The sequence below is a fragment of the Hemiscyllium ocellatum genome, chromosome 13 (assembly GCF_020745735.1).
Source record: "Hemiscyllium ocellatum isolate sHemOce1 chromosome 13, sHemOce1.pat.X.cur, whole genome shotgun sequence".
NCBI lineage: Eukaryota > Metazoa > Chordata > Chondrichthyes > Orectolobiformes > Hemiscylliidae > Hemiscyllium > Hemiscyllium ocellatum.
The window spans coordinates 79,132,963-79,148,365 of NC_083413.1; the positions used below are offsets into that span (position 1 = coordinate 79,132,963).

The 15,403-nt window shown below is 44.3% G+C and overlaps 1 protein-coding gene across 1 annotated transcript in view; it reads right to left on the reverse strand.

Annotated features, from left to right (window-relative positions):
* Positions 1-15,403, reverse strand: part of dzip1l (DAZ interacting zinc finger protein 1-like) — a 217,452-nt gene that overhangs the window by 111,290 nt on the left and 90,759 nt on the right. Inside the window, exon 7 of the mRNA XM_060834975.1 lies at positions 11,498-11,560. Within this exon, the coding sequence (XP_060690958.1) occupies positions 11,498-11,560 (63 nt within the window). The remainder of the gene's footprint in view (positions 1-11,497; positions 11,561-15,403) is intronic.

Here is a 15,403-nt window from a genome sequence, read left to right on the forward strand (position 1 = left end):
CCATTCACGATATTGTTCATATTGATGGGCCGAGAGGTTTGGAAAGGACTAGTTTTCATGCTGGTTACATACAAACATATGAATAGGAGCAGGAGTAGGTCACTCAATCCCACAAGTCTGCCCTGTCATTCAATAGGATTATGGCTGATCTGGTTACCCCACATAGCCACCTACTCCTGACCATTTTTCACCACCTGCTGATCGAGAATCTATCCATTTCTACTTCAAAAATGTGCTTCCACCACTCTTTGGGGAAAAGAGTTGCAAAGACTCATGACCATTAGAGAAAAACATTCTCTTTATTTCTGCCTTAATTGGGTGATACTTTATTTTTAAACAGGTTCGGGTTCAAAGAGAAACATCTTCTTCCCTGCTCACCTGGGCAAAATCCCTCAGGAGCTTCCAGGTTTCAATCAAGTCACCTCTGACCCTTCTAAGCTCCAGAGTACAGGCCTACTCTGCACAAACCTTCCTCTGCTCATTCCAGGTATTAGTTTAGTAAACCTTCACCAAACAGCATTTACAGCACACGTATGGCCTTCCAAGGCAAGGCAACACCGATACCATTCTCCAGATGTGATCTGACCAATGCTCTGTAAAACTGAAGCATAACCTCCTTTGCTACGTATTTAATTCCCCTCACAATGAAAAAAAAATTCTTTTAGCTTTCCTAATTACTTGCTGCACCTGCATTCTAACCTTTTGTGATTCATGCACTGGGATACCCAAACCTCTCTGCAACCTCTCACCAGTTGGATAATATGATTTTTAAAAAATTCTTCTTCCCAAAATGGATAAATTCGTATTTTCACAGATTATACTCCATTTGCAAGACCTTTATCCATTTGTTTAATCTGTTGCCCTTTCTACCTCATTTCCTCATCACAATGTACTTTCCTATCATGTTATCAGAAAATTTAGCAATCATATAGAGTCATAGAGATAGACAGCATGAAAGCAGACCCTTTGGTCCAACTCATCCATGCCAACCAGATATCCTATATTAATATAGCTCCATTTGCCAGCATTTGGTCCATATCCCTCTAACTCCCTCCCCTTCATATACCCATCCAGATGCCTTTTAAATGCTGTAATTGTGCCAGCATCCACCACTTCCTCTGGCAGCTCTTACCACATACATACCACCCTCTGTGTGAAAAAGGTTACCCTTAAGTCCCTTTTAAATCTTTCCCCTCTCACCTTAAACCTATGCCCTCTAATTTTGGACACCCCATCCCAGGGAAAAGATTTTGTCTATTTACCCTATCCATGCTCCTCATGATTTATAAACCTCTATAAGGTCACTCCTCAGCCTTCAACATTCCAGGGAAAACACCCTCAGCCTGCTCATGCCATCCAATCACAGCAACATCCTTGTAAATCTTTTCTGAACCCTTTCAAGTTTAACATCATTTCTATAGCAGGGAAACCAGAATTGAACGCAGCATTTGAAGAGTGGCCTCACCAATGTCCTGTACAGCTGCAATATGACCTCCCAAATCCTATACTCAATGCACTGACCAATGAAGGAAAGCACCTTCTTCACCACCCTGTCTACCTGTGACTCCACTTTCAAGAAAGCATGAACCTGCAGCCCTTGCTCTCTTTGTTCGGCTGCACTCCCAGCACCTTACCATTAACAGTATAAATTCTGCCCTGATTTGCCTTACCAAAATGCAACACCTCACATTTATCTAAATTAAACTCCACCTGCCACTCCTCAGCCCATCGGTCCATCTGTTCCATTGTACTCTGAGATAACCTTCTTCACTATCCACGACACCACCAATTTTGGTGTCATCCTCAAACTTACTAAGCATACCTCCTATCTTTACATCCAATTCATTTATATAAATGAGAAAAAGCGGCGGACTCAGCAGTGATCCTTGCAGTACATCGCTGGTCTTAAAAGCAACCCTCCACCACCACGCCCTGTCTCCTCTCTCCAAGGAAATTTGCTATCCAATTGGCTAGCTCTCCCTGGATTCCATGTGATCTAGGAGAAAGTGAGGTCTGCAGATGCTGGAGATCAGAGCTGAAAATGTGTTGCTGGAAAAGCGCAGCAGGTCAGGCAGCATCCAAGGAACAGGAAATTCGACGAATCTTTTCCTGATGAAGGGCTTATGCCCGAAATGTTGAATTTCTTGTTCCTTGGATGCTGCCTGACCTGCTGCGCTTTTCCAGCAACACATTTTCAGTTCCACGTGATCTAACCTTGCTCACCAGTTGACCACGTGGAACTTTGTTGAATACCCTCAGTCCCTTCATCCAAGTCATTGATATAAATTTTTAAACATTGAGACCCCAGCAGTGATCCATGTGGCATACCATTCCATGCTCAAATTGGAGATCAATCCTGAATCTCAGCATTGAGACAGTAATATAAGGAATTTGCAAATCAATGGAAATGTGATACAAAAGCCACTAGTTTCACCTTTGCATTGTTTTGTTTTGGCAAATATGGGGCAGAGGGGACTTTGCTGATCGCAGATGTTCATTGATTTCTGTCAAGATGATAAAAGATCGAGGACCATTAAGTCCATCCTTCTACCAGCCCAGTAATCACATGAAAATGTGTTGCTGGTTAAAGCACAGCAGGTTAGGCAGCATCCAAGGAACAGGAAATTCGGCGTTTCAGGCCAGAGCCCTTCCACGTGGTCAACTGGTGAGCAAGGTTAGATCACATGGAACTGAAAATGTGTTGCTGGAAAAGCGCAGCAGGTCAGGCAGCATCCAAAGAACAGGAAATTCGACATTTCGGGCATAAGCCCTTCATCAGGAAAAGATTCCTGATGAAGGGCTTATGCCCGAAACATTGAATTTCCTGTTCCTTGGATTCCTGATGAAGGGCTCTGGCCCGAAACGTCGAATTTCCTGTTCCTTGGATGCTGCTGTGCTTTAACCAGCAACACATTTTCAACTGTGATCTCCAGCATCTGCAGACCTCACTTTTTACTCAGTAATCACATGATGCTGGGTACTTGACTCAAGTCAACTAATATCTATCCAATAGTTGATTTGTCAAATCTTTGGCTTGTGTGTCAGATGCAGCTCAGTTAGTGGCACTTTCACCTCTTAATCAGAAGATTGAAGGTTCAAGTGCCACTCCAGGTCATGAACACATAAAATATACAGTAGCGTCTCGACTTACAAACTTAATCCGTTCCGGGACCCAGTTCACGAACTGAATCAATTTTCCCATTGTTCGGATATTCAAAGCGCGCGCAGCAAAGCAGAACAATTACAATGAAACCACGGGCTTTTTGCGTTCATACCTTCACTCGTACCTTGAAATTCATACGTACGTTGATGCAAAATTTTATGTACAATCCTGTTCATAAACCGATTTGTTCGTGAACGGGGTTGTTCGTTTGTCGAGGCGCTGCTGTAGTTGATACTCCATGGCAGCACTAAGGAGTGCTGGACTGTTAGAAGTCCCAACTTTTGGATGGTAGAGAAAAGATCCCATGGCCGTCATGTGAACAACAGTGCAGCACCTCCAGCGCCCTGGTCTCCATTTATCCCTCAATCAACATCACAAAACCCATGTGTCTGTTCCTTACCACAATTCTGTTTTGGGGAGTTTTCAATGAGTTAATCGGTTGCCCTAATTCCTAGTTTACAATAGTGCTGACATCTGAAGTAGTTTGTTGGCTATGAAGCTTTTTGAGATGTCCAATGGACACAAAAAGGATCATTCAATCCAAGTCTGACTTTTTTTTAAACACATTTGAGACACAAGGAGTATCCAATCACTATGCCTCCTGGTTGTCAATAATCCACACCTCTGTATGTGACCAGGTAGGTAAAGGTAAGATATTTCCTGATGATATGGTGGTAAAGAGTTAGATGTCCAAATCAGTGGTGAGAGCCCGAGTCAGAATACTGTACCCTCCAACACGAGGGAGATGACAATTGCCCTCTAAGCCTTTGGAGGCTGTCAGACTAAGTGGCCATTCTTTCTCCAAACATGGGGCAATCAAGGGATTGGCACTGGTATTAAAGTGCTTAGAAGTCAGTAAGAGGATATCACCTGAAAGTAATTACAAAAAAAATGAAAACTCCGCAGGATTTTAACTTTTTAAGTATTTTGGCCAAGCAAGAGTTAATCTAATGAAACAAGGATAAGTCATAGATATTCCTCAATGGCGCTCTGTGTCCAAACTAATTCTGCGTACACAAGCTACTGGCGCTGCTATGTCTCCCTGGAACACTTGGATTTGGCTCAATTCCCTTTGCTCCAGTGTACAAAGAAAATTTACAGACCTTCAAGCCTGAGCCAATCCATATCTACTGTCTAAATCTGTCGGTCAATTCCTAAGCATCTGTATCTCTCTGCTCCCCACCTACTCATGCATTTATCCAGACATATCTTAAATGGATGTACCGTGCCTACCTCTACCACTTCTGCTGGCAATGTGTTCCAAACGCCCACCACCCTCTGTGTGAAGTACTTGTCACATGTATCCCCCTTAAACTTTCCATCTCTCACCTTGAAAGTATGACCTCTCGTTACTGAATCCTTCACCTGGGGATAAAGCTTATCTCTATCTACCCAGTCTATACCCTTCATGATTTTGTAAACTTCAATCAGGTCCCCCCTCAATCTCCTTTTCTCTAATGAAAATAAACCTAACCTACTCAATTTTTCTTCACTGCTAGCACCTTCCATGTCAGGCAACATCCTCGTAAACCTGCTCTGCACCCTCTCCAAAGCGTCCACATCCTTTTGGTAATGTGGCAACCAGAACTGTACACAGTATTCTAAATGCGGCTGAACCAATGTCTTGTACAATTTTAACATGACTTGCCAGCTCTTATAGGAGCTGAAGGGCTTATGCCCGAAACGTCAAATTTCCTGTTCCTTGGATGCTGCCTAACCTGCTGCGCCTTTCCAGCAACACATTTTCAGCTTGCCAGCTCTTATACTCAATACCCCGTCCAATGAAGGCAAGCATACTATATGCCATCTTGACCACACTATCCACTTGTGCAGCAACCTTCAGGGTACAATGTACTTGCACTCCCAGATCTCTCTGCCCATCAACTTTTCCCAAGGCTCTTCCATTCCTTGTATAATTCCCTCCAGAATTAGGCTTGCCTAAATGCATCACCTCACATTTGACTGAATTGAAAACCATCTGCCACTTTTCTGCCCAACTCTCCAGTCTATTTGCATCCTTCTGTGTTCTCTGACAGTCCCTTATGCTTTCTGCTTGAGATGCCTTGGCCTCTCTGCTTGTTTGCAGTTCACAGCTTCTCACCAGTCAATAAATTCACACTCCCATTCTTTGAACTCCACCTGCCACTATTTTACCCACTCGCTTACTCTATCAACATCTCTTCACAACTCCCATCCAAACAGGAGTGATGGACTGCTGTAGGGAACATGAAAATCAAACAAAGAACGGCAGATGCTGGAGATCTGAAATAAAAGCATAAATTTCTGGAGGAACTCAGCAGGTCTGGCAGCACCTGTGGAGAGAAAACAGAGCATATGTTCCAAGTTCAGTTCTGAAGAAGGATCACTGGACTCAAAATGTTAACTCTGCTTTCTCTCCACAGATGCTGCCAGACCTTCTAAGTTTCTCCAGCAATTTCTGTAGGGAACAAATCCCCAGGACTTTGAGCCAAGATGTTAATGATAGGTCAATGGATGCTGGGTTACATGAGAGGGTAGAATTGGTATTATGCAGAATGTCCAGAGGGTTGTAGGATTGATGGAGGTCAGAAATGGAAGAAATTCATCCCATGGAAGAAGAAACATACTCAGGGGAGGATGAGGCAACCAAGGCTGACAAGGGAAGACAACAAAAGCATAGAAGCGAAAGATAAAGCCTACAATGTGGTGAAGATCAATGGGAGGCCAGAGGATTGGGAGGCCTTTAGAAATCAGCAGATGATAACTAAAGCAACAGTAAGAGGGGGGAGAAGATGAAGTATGAGCTAGTAACATAAAAGAAGATTGCAAGAGATTTTATTTAGACATATATAAAGTAAGAGAGAGGCAACAATGGATGGTGGACCCCTGGAATATGAGGCTGCAGAAGTAGTAATGGGGAACAAAGATATGGTGAAGGAACTGTATAGGTACTTTGCAACAGTCTTCATTGTGGAAGACACCAGAAGCAGACCAGAACTTCAAGAGAGTCAGTAGACAGAGGTGAGTGTAGTGGCCATCACTAAGGGGAAGCTGAAAGGACAGATAATGGATAAATCACTTGGACCAGGTTGTACAAATACCTGAGTTCTGACAGAGATTGCTGAGAAGATGGTGGAAGCATTGGTGGTGATCTTTCAGGAATCACTGGAATCAGGAAGGGTCCCAGAGGACTGGAAAATGGTTAATGTAACATTCCTGTTTAAGAAGAAGTGAGGCAGAAGACAGGAAATGATGGGTCAGTTCACCTGACCTCAGACTTTGGTAAGATTTTAGAGTCCATTATTAAGAATGAAATTATGCAGTAATGGGCAGTGCATGGTAATATAGGAATGGCTTCATCAAGGAGTGGTCTGACAAACCTGTTAGACAAAGGAAAGCTGGTGGACATGATCTATTTGGATTTCTGGAAGGCCTTTGACAATGTGCCACACATGAAGCTGCTAAACAAGGTAAGAGATTGTTGTGTCAGGGGCAAAGTATTGGCATCGATAGAGGATTGGCAGACTGGCAAAAGGCAGAGAGTGGGGATAAAGGGTCCTTTTTCAAGATGGCAGCCAGTGACTAGCGGATTACCACAGGGGTCTGTGTTGAGACCTCAGCTATTCACAATATATATTAATGATCTGGATGAAGGAATTAAAAGCATTGTTGCTAAGTTTGCAGATGACACAAAGATAGGTGGAGGGACAGGTAGTGCTGAGGATGTGAGGAAGCTACAGAAGATCTTGGACAGGCGAGGAGAGTGGGCAGATGGAATACAGTGAAGTAATGCACTTTGACAAGAATAGAGACACAGACTATTTTCTGAAAGAGAAAAGGCATTGGAAAGCTGAAGAACAAAGGGACTTAGGAGTCCTAGTTCAAGATTCTCTTAATGTTAACATGCAGTGGTTAGTTAGGAAAGCAAATGCAATGTTAGCATTCATTTCAATGGGGCTAGAATACATGTGCAGAAGTGTGCAGCTGAGGCTGTATAAGAACTCTGGGCAGACCACATTTCAAACATTGTGAGCAGTTTGGGGCCCTGCATTGAAGGAAGGGTGTGCTGGCATTCAAGGGAGTCCAGAGGAGGTTTATAGGAATGATCCTAGGAACAAAGAGTTTGTCATATGAGGTGTGGTTGAGGACTTTGAATCTTTACTTGATGGAGTTTAGAAGGATGAGCGAGGATAGAACATAGAACATTACAGCGCAGTACAAACCCTTCAGCCCTCAATGTTGTGCCAACCTGTGGAACCAATCTGAAACCCATCTAACCTTCACAATTCCATTTTTGTCCATATGTCTATCCAATGACCATTTAAATGATTGTAAAGTTGGCAAGTCTACCACTGTTGCAGGCAGTGCATTCCACACCCCTGCTACTCTCTGAGTAAAGAAATTACCTCTGACATCTGTCCTATATCTATCACGCCTCAATTTAAAACTATGTCCCCTCATGCTAGCCATCGTCAGCCAAGGAAAAAGGCTCTCATTGTCCATCCTATCTAACCCTCTGATTATCTTATATGTCTCAATTAAGTCACCTTGCAACCTTCTCTCTAATGAGAACACCCGCAAGTCCCTCAACCTTTCCTCGTAAGACTTTCCCTCCATACCAGGCAACATCCTAGTAAATCTCCTCTGAACACTTTCCAAAGCTTCCTATAATGTGGTGACCAGAACTGTACGCAATACTCCTGGTGTGGTCGCACCAGAATTTTGTACAGCTGCAACGTGACCTCGTGGCTCCAAAACTCAATCCCTCTACCAATCACAGCTAACACACCATATGCCTTCTTAAATCCCTCTCCACCTGGATGACAACTTACAGGGATCTATGTACATGGACACCAAGATCTCTCTGCTCATCTCCACTACCATGGATCTTCCTTAAGCTCAGTACTCTGCATTCCTATTACTCCTTCCAAAATGAAACACCTCACACTTTTCTCCAATAAATTCCATTTGCCACCTCTCAGCCCATCTCTGCAGCTTATCTACATCTCTCTGTAACCTGCAACATCCTTCTGCACTATCCACAACTCTACTGACCTTAGTGTCATCCACAAATTTACTAACCCATCCTTCTATGCCCTCATCCATGTCATGATTTGGAGACAACCACTTGTTGAAGGAGCAGCGCTCCGAAAGCTAGTGCTTCCAAATAAACCTGTTGGACCATAACCTGGTGTTGTGTGATTTTTGACCTCATCTAGGTCATTTAAAAAAACGACAAACAGCAGTGGACCCAAAACAGATCCTTGCATTACCCCACTAGTAACTGAACTCCAGGATGAATATTTCCGATCAACCACCACCCTTCTTTCAGTTTTCTTTCAGCTAGCCAATTTCTGATCCAAACTGCTAAATCACCCTCAATCCCATGCCTCCATATTTTCTGCAATAGCCTATCATGGGGAACCTTGTCAAGCGCCATTCTGTAATCCATATACACCACATCAACTGCTTTACCCTCATCACCTCTTTGGTCACCTTCTCAAAGAACTCAATAAGGTTTGTGGGGCACAACCTACCCCTTCACAAACCCGTGTTGACTATCCCTAATCAACGTATTGTTTTCTAGATAATTATAAATCCAAGCTCTTATAACCTTTACCAACACTTTATTCACAACTGAAGTAAGGCTCACTGCTCTATAATTACCAGGGTTATCTCTACTCCTCATCTTGGACAAGGGAACGACATTTATTACCTCCAGTCTTCGGCACTATTCCTGTAGACATAAAGATCAAAGCCAAAGGCTTGGCAATCTCCACACACACACACACACACACCCCCCCCACCCCGGCTTCCCAGAGAATCCTAGGATAAATCCCACCCAGCCCAGGAGACATCTATTTTCACACTTTCCAGAATTGCTAATGCCTCCTCCTCATGAACCTCAATCCCATCTAGTCTATTTGCCTGTATCTCAGCATTCTCCTCAACAACATTGTCTTTTTGTAGTGTGTATACTGACAAAAAAAGATTCATTTAGTGCTTCCCCTATCTCCTCTGACTCCACGCACAACTTCCCACTACTGTCCTTCATTGGCCCTAAACTTGCACATTGAAACTTACAGCACACTGAGAGGCCCGGATAGGGTGGATGTGTTTCCATCATTAGGAGAGATTAGGACCCGAGGGCACAGCCTCAGAGTGAGGGGACAACACTTTAGTACTGAGATGAAGATTTTTTTTCTGCCAGAGGGCAGTTAATCTGTGGAACTCATTATTGCCGAGAGTTGTGGAGGCCTAGACATTTAAGATGTGGAGCAGCCGGTGTTGAACCGGGGTGTGTGAAGTTAAAGATCACACAACACCAGGTTATAGTCCAACAGGTTTATTTGGAAGCACTAGCTTTCAGAGCTTTAAGGGAAAAAGCAGGAGAATGGGATTGAGAAACCTGATCAAATGGCAGAGCAGACTTGATGGATCAAATGGCCTAATTCTACCCTTATATCATATGGTGCTCTGGTCTTATGGGCCAAGGAAGGTTAATGCCATAGATGGATTTGAATACAAAAATGACAATGTTACGTTCAAGGCAATGAACTGACAGTCACCGGATGTCAAGTAGCACACAGTGCTGAGTATCATAGAGTTATGCAACAGGGATACAGACCCTTCAGCCCATCTTACTCACACCAGTCATCAAGTACCTGGAGTTTAGAAGAATGCGGGGGAATCTCAGAAACCTATAAAATTTTAACAGGACTAGTCAGGAGAACATAAAATGGATGCTCCCTGTAACCAGGGAGTCCAGAACTAGGAGGTCTCAGTCTGAGGATACAGGGTTGACCATGTAAGACTGAGATGAGGAGAGTGGCGAACCTGTGGAATTCTCTGCCACAAAAGTCGGCTAAGGCCAAAACACTGAATGTTTCAAGAAGGACTTAGATATAGCAATACGGCTAAAGGGATCAAATGGTATAGGGAGAAAGCAGGAACAAGGGACTGAGTTGGATGATCAGCCAGGAGTGACGAGGACCTGAGGGCACAGTCTCAAAGTGAAGGGATGACCCTTTAGAACTGAGATGAGGAGGATTTCCTTCAGCCAGAGGGTGATGTATCGGTGGAACTCATTGTTGCAGGGGAGCTGTGGAGACCAAGCCATTGAGTGCCTTTAAGGGAGAGATAAATAGGTTCTTGCTTGGGAAGGGGATCAACGGTTATGGGGAGAAGGCAGGAGAATGGGGTCAAGAAACATGTCAGCCATGATCAAATGGCAGAGCAGGTCCAATGGGCCAAATGGCCTAATTCTGCTCCTATTTTCTGTGTGTATACGTTTACCTATCTACTTGAGTATCATTTCCAAGCATTTGTAATGTCTGGAAACACTTCCAGCCTTGTGTAATACGGTGCTCAAGTCTTCTTCCTGACATTTCTACACAATGAACTTCATCTGATGTCAGTCTGCCCATTTCACCAACTTTCCCATATTTAAAACATAGAGTCACAGAATCCCTGCGGTGAGGAAACAGGCTATGTGACCCAACAGGTCCGCACCGATCCTCCAAAGAGTAACCCACCTAGACCCATTCCGCTACCCTTATTCTACATTTGCCCCTGACTAATGCTCCTAACTTACACATCCCTGAACACTACGGGGCAATTTAGCATGGCCAATTCACCTAATTTGCATACCTTTGGACTGTGGGAAAAGGACCTGGAGAAACCCCACACAGACACGGGGAGAATGTGCAAACTCCCCGCAGACAGTTGCCTGAGGCTGGAACTGAACCTAGGTCTCTGCCGCCACGAGGCAGCAGTGCTAACCACTGAACCACCGTGCTTCAAGATCAACACTACCTTTTTCACCACTTCAAATGTCTCCAAGTTTTATATCATCCACAGACGTCTAATCAGTGCCCTGTTCACCAGATCATTTAGATAATGATGAAAATACAGGTCCCATGGCTACTTCCAATCACATAATTTGTACCATCTGGAAGGACAAGAGCAATAGATACATGGAAGCATCCATCAACACTACCCAGCATAGTGGTATTATCGCTGCACTGTTAATCCAGCAACCCAGCTAATGCTCTGGGGATACAGGTTTGAATCATGCCGCAATATGTTGTGGACCAGATGAGACCCCCTCAAACTACTTCAAGAAGGTAGCCTATGGAATGGAAATAATGAAAAGAGGAAGGCAGTTCTGGTTGTAGCTTTAAGCTATTGGTTTACAGAGGTCACTTCAGGTCCAACTGTTGCCATGAACACCACATAAAGGACTGACTGTCTGTGAAAGATACATTTCCTGCTGAACATACTACAACATTTGGCAGATGCAGTGATGAAAAAGAATGAGCAGACAAAACCTCAAAACTGGAATTTTATACATACCTCCTCTTTTTCGGCCAGATGTTGACTTTCAAAGTCTTTCACCTTTTTTTTGGAATCGTTTTTCTGGAAACGAAAGGCAAAGAAACAATGAAATCTTAAACAAGAATAGAAATTGCTGGAAAATCTCAGCAGGTCTGGCAGCATCTGTGGAGAGAGAAAAACAGAGTTAACATTTTGGGTCCACTGACCCTTTTCTTCGAATCAAATGTCATTGTTTTAGGGCCACAGTGAACAATTAAACATTGACACAAAGCTAAGCAACCACAATTTCTGCGTCCACAATTTCTGGGCTTGGCTCACCTGAATTATCGGTGTCAGCTTCCAAAATCAAATCTAATTTGGGCTCATGAAAATTTGGCTCAAATTAAAAGAGTTTTTCTTATTCATTGATTCATAGAGAGTTGACATCAATGGGAAGGCCAGCAATTATTGTCCAGGAGTAGATTTCATCTTGCCCCATCGTCGTGTGTGCAGTAAAGGTAACCGATGGAGTTAGGGGGTGGGCCAGTTAATTTCAGGATTTTGACCCAGTGACAATGAAAGGATCAGCAGGATAGTTCCAAATCAGAATGGCGTGTGACTAGGAGAAGATCTTGATGGGTGTTCCCATGTATCTGCCACTCTTGTCCTTCTAGATGGTACAAGTGGGTGAGTTTGGCAGTGGCTAATGATGGTAGGTAAAAACAATGACTACAGATGCTGGAAACCAGATTCTGGATCAGTGGCGCTGGAAGAGCACAGCAGTTCAGGCAGCATCCAACGAGCAGCTAATGATGGTCTGTTGCTGCAGTGCATTTCATACCCCTGAAGTCGTGTGCCCATGCTAGGAGAGGCAGTAAGTGTTTAAAATGGTGAATGGAGTGCCAATCAAGTGGGCTGTTTCCCCTTTTGATGCTATCGCACTTTGTGTATCTGCAATCATCCAAGTAATTGGAATACATTCACCCAGGTTTTGCTATGTAGACAGTGAAACAGCTTTGGAGACTCAGAGGATGCATTATTCAGTACAGAATTCTTTGTAAATGTTTCACTCTACCCCTGTCACACAAGTACACATGACAATAAAATCTAAAGCTAAGAATTCCTAGCTTCTGACCCACTATTACAGTCATTGTGTTTAATGTGACTGGTCTAGTTCAGTTTCTGATGTAGCCCCTCCCACCCTCAGACAGTTGATAGTGGACAATTTCAGTTGTGGTAATGCCATTGAAGGGCCGTTGGTTAGACTCTCTCATATTCAACTTGCTCAACGCCTGGCACAATATATCGCAACGCTTACTTGTCATTTGTCAATCCAAGCCTAGATTCTGCCTGGGTCTTACTGTATGCAGGCCTGACCTGCTTCATAACAATGAGAGTTATGAATGAAACCAAACCTTGCAATGGATTCAAGATCATCAATGAAGCAGCTGAAGATGGTTGGGGTTAGGACACTACCCTGAGGAACACCTGCAGAGATGTCATAGAGCTGAGATGACTGACCTCCAACAACCATGACTATCTTCCTTTGTGCTAAATAGGATTCAATTTGATTTGATTTATTATTGTCACATATAACTAGATCCAGTGAAAAGTTGTGTTTTGTGCAACAGAGGCAGATCATACTGTACAAGGTGCGTTAGGGCGACACAGCAAGGAATACAATGGTATAGCTACAGAGAACTTGCACAAAGAACAAGATCAACATTAAATTTGAAATTTGAGTGATCCATTCAGAAGTATAATAACAGCGGGGAAGAAGCTGTTCCTGAATCTGGTTTGTGTGTTTAAGCTTTTGGATCTGCTGTCTGACTGAAGAAGGAGCCTTCCCGTGATTATCAATGATGTCAATTTTCCCAGGGTCCTTGATGCCAAGGTCAGTCCCTCTTAACTCAATGCAGGAATTCAGCTCCTCTGCCCGTTTTTGAGGCAAAGCTGTGATAAGGTTTGGAGCTGAGTGGCACTGGTGGAACCCAAACTGAATATCAGCAGACAGATTATCAGATTTCTTTAAACAACTGAATACAGCAGGAATGCAGAGCTGATCTTAGGGAAACATGAACTGAGACCACACCCAATACAGGTTTTGGTCTCCTTATCTGAGGAAAGACGTTCTGGCAATGGAGGATGTGTTACAAAGAGGATGGCAGGACTGACAAACAAAGAGAAACTGGATTGGTTAGGATTTTGGGACAGGGGAGTCCAAAACCAGAGGGCATAGTTTTAAGGTGAGAGGGAAAAGATTTAAAAGTGACCTAAGGGACAACTGTTTCGTGCAGAGGGTTGTGCATGGATGGAATGAGGGTGGCACATGTATGGAATGAGCGTGGCACGTGAATGGAATGAGCGTGGCGCGTGAATGGAATGAGGGTGGCGCATGGATGGAACGAGGGTGGCGCGTGAATGGAATGAGGGTGGCGCATGGATGGAACGAGGGTGGCACGTGTATGGAATGAAGGTGGCGCGTGTATGGAATGAGCGTGGCGCGTGAATGGAATGAGGGTGGCGCATGGATGGAACGAGGGTGGCGCGTGGGTGGAACGAGGGTGGCACGTGGATGGAATGAGGGTGGTGCGTGGATGGAACGAGGGTGGTGCGTGAATGGAATGAGGGTGGCACGTGGATGGAATGAGGGTGGCGCGTGGATGGAACGAGGGTGGCACGTGGATGTTCTCAGTGTTCAGGGGAGTCCAGAACCAGGAGTCACAGGCTAAGAATATGGGCTAGGCCTGAGATGAGGAGACATTTCTTCACCCAGAGAGCGATGAGCCTGTGGAAATCACTGCCACAGAAAACACTGAATGCTTTCAAGGAGGCGTTCAACATAAAGAGGAACCTCGATTATCCAGCATTCGATTATCCAAACAGCGGATTGTCTGGCAAGATCGCATGGTCCCAGTGCTCAGCTAAACCACCTTATCCAGCATTCGATTATCTGGCATTCGATTATCTGGAATTCGATTAACTGAAACAAAATACTGCCCGCCCATGTCCTTCAGATAATCAAAGTTCCTCTATAGTTTGTGGGTTAGAAGTGATCAAAGGGAGAACATAGAACATCGAACCCCCATTCCAGCGCAGTACAGGCCCTTCGGCCCTCGATGTTGCACCATCTTGTGAAACCAATCTAAAGCCCATCTAATCGACACTATTCCATTAGCATTCGTATGTTTATCTGATGACCATGTTGCCAACCCTTAAAGTTGGCGAGTCTACTACTGTTGCAGGCAGGGCCTTCCACGCCCTTACAACTCTTCGAGAAAAGAAACTACCTCTGACATCTGTCCTACATCTACCGTCCCTCAAAATTAAAGCTATGTCCCCTCATGCTAGCCATCACATTCTGAAGAAAAAGGCTCTTACTGTCCACACCCTATCTAACCATCTGATTACCTGAAATGTCTCAATTAAGTCACCTCTCAACCTTGTCCTCTCTAACAAAAATAGCCTCAGGTCCCTCAGCCTTTCCTCAGTGGGGATATCGTCCTGAGCTCAGTAATGAGACATGAGCATACCGAATGGTGGAGCAGACTCAGAGGGCCGAGTGGCCTACTCCTGCTCCTATATTTCTATGTTCCTTTACTTCTATATGACACCCCAAATGAAGCCTTGGAGCAATAACCAGGCCGTCTGCTCTGGGCATGGCGCGAGTTCAGAGAGAGTTGTGCTCAATAAGAGTCAGGACACCAGTTTGGACTGAAGGTAGAGCCTGGCCCAGCAGCCTGGGTGAAGAGCTGTAACCTTGACATCTATGCCACCTGCAGATTGTAAAGTTACAGGCCAAGCTGGACCTTAGAAATCATGGTTCGGTCCCGCACTTGTTGGCCCTGACTATGAAGAAGTGACACAGAATGGTAAGGATACCTTGAAAGGTGATTGTAGGATTTAGGGCTGAGAGAGGGGGAGCAGCAGAGAGAGAGAAAATGA